This window comes from Rhinolophus sinicus, chromosome 1 (genome assembly GCF_057876585.1).
Source record: "Rhinolophus sinicus isolate RSI-liver-muscle chromosome 1, RSI-T2T, whole genome shotgun sequence".
Classification (NCBI taxonomy): Eukaryota; Metazoa; Chordata; class Mammalia; order Chiroptera; family Rhinolophidae; genus Rhinolophus; species Rhinolophus sinicus.
Window position 1 is genome coordinate 210091890 of NC_142501.1, and position 16030 is coordinate 210107919.

A 16030-nucleotide genomic window follows, 5' to 3' on the forward strand; every position below is an offset into this window, starting at 1 on the left:
AGTTTGTCTGGGCTGGGTTCTTTGCATCAGTGGAGTATTTGGGCTAATGGCTAAAGCCAGCAGCTAGAACACAGGAACCACCTAGGTTACTTCTCAGAAGATAAAAGACAAGGGCCTCTCCCGGCCGGTTTACTGAGATACCCAAGGCAGCTCCAATGACTCCCCACTGTGCCTGCAGCCCAGACAGACTCTGGCGCTTGAGTGCACACCCATCCTGGCTAAAGTCCTCCCAAAGGACCAGAGAAGGGATGGGGACCGAAGTACATCTCAGCTGCTCTCCTTCCTGTGGCCTCAGCAGCCTCTAGTGATCCGGCCTTTCATTCATTCCTCACACTTTTATTGGGTCCCTGCTCCTTGCTGGAACTCTGGGGACTGTGGGTACAAATTGAAAACACGGGTTTCCTGTGAGCAAGATAGATAGAAGATGACAGATGGATAGATAGATAGATAGATAGATAGATAGATAGATAGATAGATAATAGTAAGAAGACAGGTAAGTAGCTTATAGATAGAATAGATTGATAGGTAAATTCATAATACATTGATGATAGCTAGATATATTTTATATATAAACCTTTATATATATGGATATCTTCTCATCTTGCTTACAGAATATATATATACATATATACATATATACATATATACATATATACATATATATATATATTTATATATATATATACACACACACATATGTATCTTCTTTTCATATATATAGGCACATATATATATATGAAAAGAAATTTGTTATAAAAAACGGGTTCATGTGACTGTGGAGGCTGAAAAGTCCCCAAATCTGAGGTCAGCAAGCTGGAGACAGGCAGGAGACCCAGGAAGAGCCTTTGTTTCAGTTCAAGTCCAAAGGCTGAAGAAAACCGATGCTTCAGCTTAACAGTCTGGCAGGAGAGGTTCCCTCTTACTCGGTCTTTTTGTTCTGCTCAGGTCTTCAGGTGGACGAGGCCCACGCACACTGGGGAGGGCCATCTGTTTTACTCAGTCCCGTGTTCATCTCATCCACAAACGTCCTCACAGACACACCCAGAATCAGGTTTGACCAAACTTCTGGACACCCTGGCCCAGTCAACTGGACACATAAGATTGACCATCATAGAAACCAAGAGAAAAGAAAACTTACAAGAATTCTCGTAGCAATTTTACTCGTAAGAGCTCCAAAATGAAAACAACTCAACTGTCTATGAACACAAAAATGAAAAACAAACTGGTTATTCACACTGTTGAATACTACTCAGCATTAAAAAGGAACAAACTTCTGATACGTGGATAAATCTAAAAACCACTAAATGATTGCATTCATATGAAATTCCAGAAATACAAAAACTATTCTGGGAAGAAAACCAGTGGTTGCCTCTGGGGTGTGGTATGGGGATTGTCTCAGAAGATACAAATGTGAGACTTCTGACGTGATAATGATATTCCAAGTATATGTTTATTACACACACACACACACACACACACACACACACACACACACACATTTCATTGCATATAAATTTTCCATCAAAAGAAAAATTGTAAAAAATACTGAACTCTCATTAATAATAAGCTTACCAAAGAATTTAGATGGACATGTGCTGAGACCTGAGCAGAACAATTTAAAATGCATCAAAAAGTAGATGGCTTAATGGGTGGATAGAGGGATGGATAAATGGATAGATAGATACATAGTGGAATAAGAATAGGAAAATGTTAATAGAAAATCAAGGTCAGGGTATCAGGCGTTCACTAACATTTTCTCAACTTTGTAAGGGGACACGAATTAAGCAGAAAATGGGTGCCCATTAAATATTTGTTGAATGAATAAATTAGTAAGTAACTTGAAAACAAAATTCATCTAAACAACAGGAACTGTTTATGATGTTTTAAGTAAAAGGGGAAAAAACTACCAGAGTGTAAGTACAAAATTCTAGTTTTGGTGTAAGAGAAAAGTTTCAAAATGTGCGTGTGTGTGTATAAGTAAACATACATAGAAGTATAAGACTAAAATCATACACAACAAAATGTCAATTACACTTAATTTTGAAGGGTGAAAGTATGAATCACTTTTGTTTTGGAGGCTTTCTGTATTTTTCAATTGTGTCATTGAACACGCGTTCTTTATGTAATCTGGAAAAAACAACAAATGTTATATGGAATTGTAATGGAAGACTATTTAATGGCCTGCTTTTTTATTGTGCTCAAATATACATGACATGAAATTTGCCATCTTAGCTATGGGTAAGTCTTCAGTTCCGTGGCATTAAATACATTCATGGTTGTGCAGCCAGCACCACCATCCATCTCCAGACTTTTTCGTCTTCCCAAAATGATACTCTTTACATCCCCTATTACACAATAACTCCCCACCCCCCTCTTCCCTTAGATCCTGGCAAGCACCATTCTATTTTCTGTCTCTATGCGGTTGACGGCTCCAAGGACCTCATATGAGTGGAAGCATATATATAATACTCGTCTTTCTGTGACTGGCTTATCTCACTGAGCATAATGTTCTCCACGTTCGTCCATGTTGTAGAATGTGTCAGAATTTTCTTCCTTTCAAAGTCTGAATAATAGTCCCTTGCATGTATAGACCACATTTTGTGTATCCATCCATCCATCGGTGGACACTTTTGATAGCCTGCCTTTTTAACATAAAATGTGTGTGACCGTTTTTCCACGTTGCATGTGAACTAGTGGGAGACGGGCCTGGGATCTTGAAAGATCTGGACGAGTCTCTCACCAGGTCGCTGATCCACATTGTCTGGCAGGATTGAAAGGAGAAGAAGGACGTGAGGCAGAGCGAGGCAGACCAGTTAAGGTGCATGTGTATATCATTTAAAAGAAAGGTCATTCAAAGGAAAGCTGGTGTAGATAGATTTTTTAATTGCTGCTACTCTGGCTAAAAATACTTTGACACAATGCGGGGAGGTGGTGAGGGAGGCGTGAGGGAGGCACAGTGCAGGCTGGAAGCCGATGTGAACTTGGATTCGCTGAGCTGGGCTCAAGGCACGAAACATCTCTCCAAAGAAGTGTGCAAATTGGAGTGAACCAACCTGCAAGGGCCACACTCATCTAAGTGATTTATTATGATTTCTTTCTGAGGTCTCATATGTATTATTATTTGGTTTATAACACTAGACTCTGAAGTGCTCAGGCAAAGCAAAGCTTGAGAATAGATCTATAAGGACCAGAGAAGTAACCCTCCAGCCAAACCACGGGCAAGGCTGTGCCAGTCACACGAAAGGGTCAGCGTGCAGCTCAGAAAGAAGCACAGTACAGGGTGTCAGGAGTTAGCCAGCAGATGCTAGCTCAGCCTTGACGATGACATTGGGCCCATCTGGATACTTTGGGAGAAGTTCCCTATCTCAGGATCCTTCACTGAATCACATGTTTGCCATTAAGGGGATGTTCACCCTTTTGCCATATAAGGTAACCTTCACAGGCTCTGGGACTCGGGATGGGAACCTCCTCAGAGCCCATTACTCAGCCTGCCACAGTAACCAGGGCTTGTGTCTGCAGCCATGCCCTCCGTACCACCTCTCCTTTCTGTGTTCTCCATCCTAAAACTCAGTCGCCTGTGCTTCGTGACCTCCCTTCACAAAATAAAACTGGCTAGTGGGACAGTCTCCCATCGCCATAATCCTGACTCTTCTGTTCCGTCCCCTACACACCCTGCTCGACTTGTCTGCCTACAGTAGAATGCTGATGGCACCCGCAGTGGCGCCCCCAGACCCACTACAGAACACAGCCCAGACCACTCGAGCTGGCATTCGGAGCCCACTAGCTCCAGCTTCCACCGCCGCCCTACACTTCGCTCCATTCAGGCGCCTCACATTCCAGCCAGACTGGCTTCCTTTCTGTCTCTGTGCCTCCAGGGCCACAGAGACCCAGAGGTCAGAGTTTCCGAACCAGAGGGAAACCATCGACTCAGGTCAAGAGACAAGGAGTGGAGCTGCAGGATAAAGCTGGGGTCAGTTACCCGGACCTCCAATGGGCTGCCCTAGGGGATGAAAGATGATGGAGGAGGAAGAGAAGAAGAGGAAAGAGAGACAGAAGGAGTGAAAGGAGACATCTTTGAGCCGCTAGATTCGGTCATACCCTGGTCTTTGCAGTTACAAAAGCCAATAAGTCACGCTTACGCTAACACACGTCTGAGGTGAGTTTTGGTTGACACCCGAAGCTGAAAAAGCCCTGCCTGGCACAAGGAATAAACAAGATGTATTAGTCAGGTGGTGGCATGAGAACAAGGAATGGACTGGCCATCTGGGTGGGCAGCTTGGGGAAGGGCTTCACAGAAGAGAGAACACTCAAGCTGGAAGTAAAACGGAGTCCACCAGCTTTCTGGGTGGAAGAGCATGCCTGACAGAGGGAACAGCATGTGCAAAGGCTCAGAGGCACACAGTTTCCTGTGTGAAAGGATAGCGCTTCAGAACTCTGAGGCTTCGATGTGACAAGAAAGGGATTTGAGCTTGGGGTTGTAAATGGTGAAAATGGTAACAAGACTTGTTCATACAGCCTTCCCAGCCCCAAATTCAGTCTCTGGTGATAAGGGTATCTCTCTTCCTCGTAGCATAGGGAGGAGACCTTTCACATGGGACATTTATCTCCTGCTTTCAGGGGAGAAGGGTTGGGGGAGGTCAGAGTGACCTTAACTACTTCTGCTATTTTCCCAACGTCCTTCCGCTTAAGATAGGCAATATGCCAACGCCCCATATTTTGGGGTAGTGTGTTCTAAACCTCATCAAAAGGATAGATTTTCAGAGAATGGAGGAGAAAGAGGAGGAAGGAAGGAAGATTTACATTTCCATAGTGCTTACTCTGCAACTAGGTAATTCATTCCTAAAAGACTCAGTCTATGTTACACGTACTAAGTGCCAAGAGCTGTGCTAGAGTCCCATGAGATAGATATTATCTCCATGTTTCAGATATAAAAGCAAAGGGTCAGAGAGCAAAGAGACTTGCCCAGGGGGACGTAGCTAGTGAGTAGCGGAGGCAAAATTCAAACGTCAATCTTCTGCTTCTATCCACTCTATGACACCATCTACCTGGATTAAAAGAACTCTTAGTCATGACAAGGAAATCGGGAGTGTTTGGTTCTGGGCTGCTAGGAAGACCCAAGCATGCTTCTGCCCACTGGTGTCAGATGCCCCGGGCAGTGTGAGTCCCCTAGACACGCATTGTGCTGTCCTCTCTGCAGACCCTTGAGCCTAAAAAAAGCCCACATTTTTTGACCTCACCGCCTTGACCGTGAGTGTTTCATTCCCATTGTTTTGGCCCCAGTGTTTCTCTTTGCTCCAGCCAGAGTACACACAAGGAGCACACAACACTCAGCCTGACGGGTGGTGTCTGAAAGAACCGACCTAGTGGGCTTACGGCTCACCCGGGACCATACACCGAGCCTGAGATAGCTGAGGAGCTTGGCTCACAAATTTCTCACGGCTCCGCTCAATGAAACATCCAAATTATCAGTTTTTACTCTGATCATAATGTTGATCACTGATAAAAATCATCAATAAAAAATAAAACTGGCCATCACAAATTTCAATGGGACCTGGCTAAAAATAATTCACTCCCCCCCAAAACAGAAAACACAGTGGCAGAAGACGTTGATGAAATAATAATCAATGCATTTAATTGGCTCAGTCCATTTTACTCTAGAAAATACTTGCTAGGGAAAAATCTATTGATGTTGTTATATTATGGTTAAAATGTTTCCAGAGTCAAAGCATCTTCAGTTTCAAATGGAAGGACAAAGTACCTGTCACCTGTGCTCATTTGCTCATGCTGTTCCTTTTGCCCCCTCTTTGCCCCTCCCCTCTTCACCTGTTCTCATACCACAGAGCTTTTTTCTTTTTTTTACAATTTTTTTAGTTTCAGGTGTACAAAACAATGTAATAGACATTTATCATTTATATCCCTCACACAGTGACAACTCCCCTCCCCCATCCACTACCCCTCTGACATCGCACACAGCCATTACATTTCCACTGTCTCTATTTCTAATGCTGTGCTCCGCTTCTTGTGTATATATATATATATATATTTCAGCCTCAGCTTCAGGTGTACAGTGCAGTGATCAGGCATCTACATCATCCCTGAGGTGGTCTCCCTAATAAGACCTGTGTCCATCGGATACCCCACAAAATCTTTACAACATCATTTATTACATCCCCCAAATTGACTTTTGTATCCCCGTGGCCATCTTGTGGTTACTGATTGTGCTTCTAATCCCCTCACCTTCCCCCTTATCCACATTGCAGCCACTATGGAAAACAGTGTGGAGGTATCTCAAAAAACTGAAAATGGAACTACCTTATGACCCAGCAATTCCACTCCTCGGTAACTATCCAGAGAAATCCAAAACTCTAATTTGAAAACATGTATGCAGCCCGATGTTTATCACAGAGCGTTACACGGCCACCTTAGCTTCGCAGTAGTTCCTGGTGCCCCAGGCAGACAGGAACTCACCCTGTCTGAACTCCCTCTACACTATCTCGCACCTCTCTGCTGGCACCCAGGGCTTCCAACTTTGTGTTACTGGAGTCAGCCAGTCCCCCCCCCCACTCTGGGCAGCCTGTATCCTGCTACCCCTGCCAGCCTGGCACCCAGAGCTGGTCAACACATCACAGAGGGAGGGTCGGGTGGGTGCCAGTGCTGCCTGGTCGCATGCACACCACGTGGATGGAAGTCCACATGCCTCTTTCCTAGAGGGGTCTGCTTCCCATTGTTGCCCCATTCGTGCAATTCCTTTTCACTTCCTGCCTCCAAGTGAACTGGGCACCCTGTGTTCATGAGAACCACGGGCCAAGCCCAGCTGTGGAGATGGGACCGGTCTGAGCAACAGCTACAGATGACAGTGTTATTAAGGTCAGAAAATGCTCTTAGTGACCTCAAAGGATTGCTGTGAGGGCTGAGCAAAGAAGAAAAGAAAAGAGGAAAGCAGAGAGGAGGGGAGGGGAGGGGGAGAGGGGAGGGGAGAGGGAGGGGGAGAGGGGAGGGGAGAGGGAGGGGGTAGGAAAAAAAGAAGAGAAGGGAAGGGAAAGGAAAGGAAGGGAAGGGAAAAGATGAGAAGAGACAGGGACTGGTGTACCAGGATGCGCTATTTGAGGGTCGGCCCTTGGCCCCCAGGACTCAGGCCTAAGGGAGTGGGTGTGAACAGAGTTTGCCACCCCAAATACACCTTTGTGGAATATTGATTATTTTAAGCTGGTACTTGTTAAGGCCTAGAACTCTCAAGAAGAACCTTTGCCCTCTCCCTAACTGCCTAAAAGAATATAAGATAGAAAGTCTGTTCCAGGAAGGAGCTGTAGTTTAATCTGAACCAGGCGTGGCAGACAGGGAGGAACATGGCAAGGCCCATTTGACCAAAGTTCCCTGTGACTCATGGTGGCTAAATGGCCGGCAAACATTTCTTTTTCACTAAACATTAACTCTTTTCAGCTCCCGTGAATTGCCTTCCTTCCTTCTCCTTCGCCCAGAATGACACATGCACCTCATTTTACTTTTGGAAAATATACACCTCATTTCACCTTTGTAATTCTCCATGCTTATGCAAATTGCCTGTGCACACGCATTAAATTGGAATTTTTTCCTAGTGATCTGCCTTCTGTTAACTATTTGACCAGCCGTAGCAACCAAGAGGAGAAGGGGGGGTTTCCCCTCCCCCACAGGAGCACGGGCCCCATAAGCACAGCAGCAGGTGTGCAGTGGGGAGAGTGGGCTTCGGAGTCTTCCTACGTGGGTCTGAATCTCACATCTGCCACGCTCGCTGTGTGACCTTGGGCAAGTCACTGAACCTCTCCATTCCTCAATCTTGTTGTTTGCAAATGACTGGATTTCCTGTGAACATTAAATGAGTTCATGTTTAGAAAACATTTAGCATGGAGCCCATGCATGTAGCAAGCCCCCAATAAATCACTGCCATCATGACTCCTGCTCAGGGTGCTGCCCCTCCTGGTGCCCCTGAGGCCCTTTGTGGCCAGAGAGCATGAACGCGGCATTGACTTGTATAGGGAAACAGGACGGGAGCTGGGAGGCCTGTGCTGGGACCAGGTCAGTGCACCCCTTAACATTTCCGGGGGCAAATCCTTTCCTGCTGCCTTTCTGATCAGGAATGAAGGCTTTAGTCCCTCGGAATAGCATGCAAAGGTATTTTTCTGAGGGTCCCCCAACCCAACCATCACAAAAATGCTTTCAGGCTCCCTGTGAGAAAATTTCTGACACACACTGAGGCCAGAAGAACTCAAATGGAGCAAACCAAAGGCGCCGGGGAGCTCTTAAGAGACTGAAAGTGATTCCAAACAGAAGAGACATTGGCACTTGAGCTAGATTGAGCTGTGAATCGTTAGCAGCTATGTCACAGTATCATTGTGAGATTGAACGGGCTGATACCCGGGAAGCCCATTGGCTCAATGTCTGTCACAAATGAAGCAATCGGTGTTGGCCATTATCTTTGATGGTGGTGATCCCAGATCTAGACCTCTGCTCTGGTCCTCACCCCATACACCTACCTGGATGGCCCATATGCACCTTAAACTTGATTCCAAAGCTAAACCAAGAGCATCAACCCCCCACCCCGTCCCACCACCACCAGACTCCCTTTCCTCCCAGACCTCTGAGAGGTCCAGAGAATATATCAGGTCCATGGAAGCAGAGACCATGATGCTAGTCCATCTTTAATTCTGGGTTCCTAGCACAGGGGCACAGAATAGGCAACCGATACATCTTTGGAACTTGTGGGTTAGGTTTGGTTTGCTTTTGCTATCATCACATTCTTACCGTGTGGGATAGTGTCAAGTCAGACAGGCTTGGGTTTGAATTCCCATCTCATCAGTTCTTAGCTGTGTTACCTGAGCAAGGAGCACAACCTCTCTGAACCTCAGCATCATCAGCTGTACAACGGGGACGGACGGACCTACTCATAGGGCTGTGTCTTAGTCCATTTGAGCGGCTACAACAAAATACCACAGGGGAGGTGGCTTATAAACAAGAGAAATTTATTTCTCACAGCTCTGGAGGCTGGGAAGTCCAAGGTCAAGGTGCTGGTGATTTGGTGTTTGGCGATTCAGCGTGTCCAAGGCAGCCGTCTTTTTGCTGTAGCTGTAACCTCACGTGGCAAAGGGACAGGAACTCTCTCGGATCTCTTGGGGGTGAGGATTTCAACATATAAAGTTTAAGGGGACACAAACATTCAGACCACAGCAAGCTGCTATTAAGGATTATGGGACAGGAAGAAACTTTCTTTTACTCCTCTAGGTTCTTTCACCTTGTCTCATAAGACAGATTAACAAGAGAAAATAACCAAATTTAGTTACGTACGGTGGGGACAGAGCCAGGAGTGCACTTTCCAGGCTCTCGGCCTCACATGGAGAGGTGCTGGCTCAGGTAGTAAATGGCCATCAATTGTGATTGGATGGCCATCAGCTGTGACTAGTTGGCCGTCAGCTGTAACCAGTGAGCCATTGGCCACTAATATAACTGCCGTGGCTACGCTAGCAGAAAATGGGGCTAGCAAGAAGATGGTGGCTGAACTAGCAAGCGTGGATTGCAGTTAGCAGGGCAGATTGCAGTTAGCAAGTGGGGTTGGTTGGCAGAGAAGTGGATGGCAGGTTGCAGGTCATGTTGATCCTGTTTCCTGTGAAACTATAATGGTATGGCTCCCCTATCTATGGCTCCGTGGGTGTTCCTTTTTGGCCTCACCATGTCCTGCGTTCTCTTGTGGGGAGCGGGACCAGAGACCCCACATGGTACCGTGCATGACACATACATACTTATGGGAACCCCACATACATGAGAGTTTCAGAGACAGAAAGGGACAATGCGGCATGTATGACATTCTGAACTAAGGATGAGGCACCCTGGGGCTTCAGAGGGGAGGAAGGTCATTCTCAGGTGATAAGAAGAACAGGTGTTCAGTAATTCCTAGTTTGCCCTGCTGTAGAGCTAGGTCAAAAAAAGGTTATCTCTGACCATCTTTATTATGGGCAAGTCCCATAATTCAAGTTCTTCTGGGTAGTTAAGGGGTTGGTGAGGATGGCAGAAGTTTCTTGTGAGCCCACAGGGTCTCTGTTGCCTTAGCCCACAAGAATCCACATGCCACCGAGGCACCTCTTGGGGTGACTCATTCTGAACCCCTACATGATCAATGAGACCCCTGGGCACAAGTCCAAGTGTGCCATCTGGTATGGGGTAAATTCTAGGAAATAAGTATTTTTTTACATTAATAATAATCTTGTAATGTAATCATGATGGTTTTTATTATTAGAGGTGAGGGACTCTCACTCAGAGATGTTGAATCATTTACTTAAAATCACATAACTGGGACTCGAACCCAAATTTCTTGCTTCCTGATCTGATGCTCTTTCTGTGTTGCCCGAAATGTCCAAATCATTTTGCCAGAAGTTGCTTAAATTATTGATTTTCGTTTAACAGCCTCTCTCCCTAAAGGAGGAGCTTGCAGTAATGGAGTCCCAGAGCCTCTGAGTTTGTTTTCAACTCATTTTTGAAGTCCTCTCTGCCCCATCAGCTCTTCTTTGAAAATGGCTTCCTGCCACGTTGCACAGAAAGGACTGCTCTTTCATGAACTACCAAAAAACAAATAAAACACAGGCCTTTGAAATGTTGTTTTGCCCCGCAAATAGCTAACAGTTGTCAGTTGTAAATTACCATTCTCCACACTTCCTTCAATCAGATTTAATCAGGGTCCTAAAAATTCCTGATCATCTATATTTAAAACAAAAACCACTAAACAATCTCCCAGGAGATATGGTGGGGAAAGCATAAACGCCATCTACGTCTTTTACATGAAAAAAACCACATGACTTTTTTTGCACTCATGATCTCCTTTGGAAATGGGTGTCTAACAACAGGCATCCTCCCCCCGACCCGCCCTCCAACAAAAGATGCACCGTGCTTCCCCTCCTTTTCTTCTATATTAATCATCTATCACTCAGTAACAAATTAGCTGAACCCTTAGCAGCTGAAAACAGCAAGTCTTTATTACTTTACTGTTTCTGTGGGTCAGGAGCCCAGGCAGTGCTTCCCTGGGTCTTCTGGCTCCAGGTCTCTCACAGGCTGCAGGCAGAGGTCGGCCTGGGCTGCAGCCTCATGGGAAGGCTCAACCAAGGGAGGCTCCACTTCCCAGTTCATTCACGCGGCCTCGGGTCCTTGCTGCCTGTTGGCCAGAGGCCTCGCTCGGTTTCTTTAGCCCTGTCCACAGGCCAGCTCACAGCCTTGCAGCTGGCTTCCATCAGAACCAGAGAGAGGGCAAGATCGAAATAACGGTCCTTTTGTCCCCTAATCTCAGAGGTGGCATCCATCACTTTGGCCATATTCTGTTCATTAGAAGCAAACCATTTGTTTTAGCCCACACTCAAGTGGAGGCCATTACACAGGGGTGACTACCAGTCGGCGACGGTCATCGGAGGCCATCGTAGAGGCTGCCGGCCAGTCTGCCTTCTGACCCCAATGATTCATAACCCTCCTACATGCAAAGTACACTTGTCTCTCCTCTCACTTCCATATCAGCTCAAGTCCAGAGTCTCATCAAATCAGACCCAGGGTTGGAGGAAACTCCTTGGGAACAATTTTTTGCACAGAGCTCGCAGAGCATTTTTCTCTCCATGCATGGATCTGTGAGACCAAAGAGACAGGTCATCTGCCCCATACACCTGACCCACAGTGGTGTGGCAAAGGACAACTGCTACCCCTTTCCCTCTTTCCCTAGATGGTTAACACAAGTATTTTGATTTTGTATTCCACTGATTCATTCATTCAACAAACACTCATTAGGCACTATGTACGCCTCATTTTCCGCATTCCATTTTATCAATGAGGAATCTGAGAATCAGAGTCAAAATATTACAGCTTGGCCCACTCGATCACTTTCCCTTCAGTAAAAAGACCCCCTGGGTTCCCGATCAATGAGAACTTTCCAGCGGCACCTGCAGTAAGGTTTGAGTTTGCTTAAATATTTAGATCATCTTCCACAAAGACTAGCCATTCAAATTCATTTATGTGGCAGAATGTTGAAGAAAGATGCAAGCTAATAAGAGGTCTAGAGTACTGTTAGCTATAACCATTGCTGATACACTGTTGGTCAAAATGGCGGCGTGAGGTGAGCCTCTGTAAAGCTCCCCGGGAATTTACAACTAATCGAACAACAATAACTCCAAAAAGGACTCCCTGCACCATCAACAGGGACAATTTGTGGCAACCAAAACATAAAAAGGGGGAGAGTAAAGGCCTGAACCGGAATATGGGAATGGAGAAAGTAAGCGTGCTGAAGAAAATGGAATACTCTAAATATCAAACTTTCTTTTACATAAACTTAAGGGTAACCACTCAAAAAAAATACAGAACTGAAATATATACTGTAATAAAAGAAGAAACAGAGGGAAACATCATAGAATACCACCACACAGAAATAATAGACAACAACAAAAAGGCAAAGAAGCAATGGAGACACAGCCTTACCAGAAAACTAAAGCTAGAATGACAGGAAATCCTCACATATCAATAATCACCCTAAATGTAAATGGACTGAACTCACCAATAAAAAGGCACAGAGTAGCAGATTGGATCAAAAAATTAAACCCAACCATATGCTGTCTCCAAGAGACACATCTCAGCTACAAGGACAAGAATAGACTCAAAGTGAAAAGGTGGAAATTGACACTCCAAGCAAACAGAACCATTGCTAAGAAGAGCCCACTGACTGTTGTAGTAAAAGCATAACTTTAGGAATCAGAGCAGATCAATTTGACACATGCCGCTAATGATAGTGCAGCTCAGTGGTGTTTCTCAGTTGTGGCTACACATTCAAAGATGTTTAAAATTTTTTTAAATATCAAAGCTTAGGCCTTATCCCTCAGAAATTCTGATTCACCTAGTTTGGAGTGAGTCTCAGACATTCATAGTTTAATCCTCAAGTGGTGCTACAAGGTAGAAAGAATGGAGGACTGCTGGCAGACGCAGAACGGGAAACGCTTAGAACTTCTCTCACGTCCTCCACCGCCCGAGCCCATGGTGGACATCATTCACCAGTCAGGCCCCTCATTTCCGTTGGCTGGGATGCAGCTTCAGTCTTTCTCATCACAGGCCTTTGGCTTGCCACTAGCGGTGAATCCAAGTTGACACATGAACTGGGACGTATTTTCTATCCCTGACAAGCCAGATGAGACATGCTTTCCCAGCTCTGGAAGTTATCAGGGGTATGGAAAGATAGGGTCCCCTCTGTGCTGAGTGGACCCCAACCCATGTAGACAACTGAGGTACAATGGCCCCTTGTTAAAGGGCATTGGAAGAGCACAGAAGAGGGGCCAAAATTGGGAGAGAATTTACAACCAGACCTGATGAGAAGTGGTTTCAGACCCCAAGATGTTTAGCTCAGAGGAGACCCATGGGGCAAAATATATAAAGGGGTGACCCTCTGTGTGAATCCTCCAAAGAGTTGTGGAAGGCCCCAAAGGGGGACTCCTCGGGAGGTACACTCTGCCTCAGTCTGTGGGAGGCCTTCTCCGGGCACAGCCCTGTCGGCAAACCCCACCTCTGTCACTTACACAAATCATTAAACCTCTCTGAGCTTCCCTTTTCCTCGTCTTTCAAATGAAGATAATGGTGCCTATTTCCCAAGAGTGTTGCAATGATGGCGTGAGGAGACGAATAAAGGGCATCTGGCCCAAAGTGTGGGGTCGACGAATGATGCTGGCTGTCACCTTGCTTCTGTGGAAGACACTGCAGAGTGCCAGCTCCCCCAGTACCGTGAGAGCTTTGAGAGCAGGGACGGTCTTAGAAGAGAATAGAAAACAATGTTGTAAATGCATGCCCTGTGCCCAGCATTGTGTGAGTATCCAACCAGTGGGACACATGTATGCCCAGGCCGCACACTGTGGTGTCAGATGGCACCCCACTAACAGCGTCAAAGCAAAAAGTCCAACGGCTCTGTCCCCACTTGTGAGTGTGTGTGGGGGGGTACTCATGTTCCCTTATGTCCTCCTCAAATTGGTCTAGAGTTCCAGAAGGTTCCACATGACCTCAAGAACATTCTCTCTTACCTTCCCCTGCTCCCAACCTTTTATCTCTTTATCAAGCTTGACATCTTGTCCTGTTTCTTCCTGTTCCAGGTGTGGCCAAGTCTGGTTTGCTGTTGATTCATCCGCCTCTTCCTGGATCATGGCCCCTGAGCTCTTGGTTCCTGTGCTACAGGGATACAGAGAAGTCCTGCCCTGTGCTCTTGGGTCTTAGAGACACGATCGCAGAGCTGATCGTTTTCAAACTCTCACTGTGTGCATGACCCTACATACTCCACGTGCGTCATATCTACCAATAAACTGCCAAAAAACTACACATCTGCCAATAAACTACAAGGTAAGTATAGTTATTACTCCCATTTTAACATGGGGGAAAAAAACTTGGCAAGTAACTTAATTCCATTTCACTTCCGGGTCTCATGAACTAAAAAATTAAGGGAATCGGGATTTGAACCAGGTGTAATTATTTTAAAATATGTCCATAAAGTATCAGAATGAACCCATGGGACTTAATATATGTACAACATTAGGCATAGACATAGATGTATTTGCTTATGGCTATGTGCATATGCCCATGTGAAGAATATATGTGTCTATACTTGTACATAGACCTCTTTTCCCTCTGTCCTTTCTGAGGGGCTGGAAGCAATGTCACCTCAGTAGCAATAACACCCTATTGCCCAGATCCAGATTTCTACATGCCATTCTCTACTAAAAGGAATCAACATTCCTTGGGAAAATGGCTGGTTCCAGGGCTTAGGCAGGGAATATCCAGGATGAGTCTTATGCAAAGAATATCCCAGCAAACTGCTCAAAGAAAAATGAGAGAATATCAAAACGACACAGGAGCCCATGTGAAAGGACTCCCACTGGCCAAATCTGGCACAATTTAGACATCATAATAAATATGGGGAGTAAAGGATTATTAACTGATTGAAAAATTAGGAATCCAAGAGTCTGCACTGCTGTGAATAAATAAATACCCTTCCTCAGTAAAAAAACCAACAATAAAAAGATGACGAAATTTTTGTTTTCTTTTTTAAAAACACCATTTGGCCACCACAATGATAATTGATTCGGAGAACAATCATCAATAGATGTTAAAACCCATGGGAGAACGTCTGAGGAATAATAGGATATTTTCATAGCCTCAATGTATCTCTCCAAAGGACTCTTATTAATTACACAGAGTAAAATCGTAACTTTCTGGTGGACACTCCCATGATCAAAATGAGCATTGCTAGGAATGGGTTCCTTGCCAGCCCGCGCCCCCTGGTACAACGCTCTCAAAGGAAGTCAGCATCACATGTGTGGTATCCCTGCCTGAAGGGCATGTCAGCATCTCCTCAGGAGGAAGCACCGGACAAACCCAGGTTAAGGGACATGGTGCCTGGTGCCTGGCTGGGTGTCCTTCACAAAAGTCAACGTCATGAGAGACGGGGAGGAACTATTGCAGAATAAAGACGGTCTAAAGAGATATAACAACCAAATGCGACACATGGTCAGGGATTATTTTGTTATAAAGGACATCGTCATGAAATTTGACTACGGTCTGTAGATTAGATAAGAAAATTTCTTGCTTTAGGAAATGTGCTCTGAATTTTTCAGGGATAAAGGAGCATCATGTCTTAAATGGTCCAAATGGTTCGGAAAAGAGGTGGGGAGGGAACAAAGCAAGTAACATCGTAAAATAATGTGTGGGGGACCGGGATCAAGGGTATTTAGGAATTCTTTTGTAATATTTTGCAACTTTTCTGTAAGTCTGAAATTGTCAGGATAATTTTTTTTAAATAAAATATAAAATGTAAAACAGCTCTTCTGCAAATTCCTTGACACTCTTCTCATCAAGAGGTAAAGTCTAATGACCTTTCCTTGAACAAGGTCTAGCCTCAGAGACTCGCTTCTGTGGTTACTGGAAGCCAGGTCATTGAGGAGGTCCAGCGTCCGCCTGGCCCTCTCCATCCCACGACACACAACTGCGAGCTCCGAGCCACTGTGTA

General features: G+C 45.3%; 1 protein-coding gene across 1 annotated transcript in view; it reads left to right on the top strand.

The window, feature by feature from the left end:
- Positions 1-15722, top strand: part of SLC2A9 (solute carrier family 2 member 9) — a 150622-nt gene extending 134900 nt beyond the window's left edge. The window contains exon 12 of the mRNA XM_074321361.2: positions 14124-15722. Coding sequence (XP_074177462.2) covers positions 14124-14150 — 27 coding nt within the window. The 3' untranslated portion in view covers positions 14151-15722. The remainder of the gene's footprint in view (positions 1-14123) is intronic.
- Positions 15723-16030: the final 308 nt, after the last annotated feature.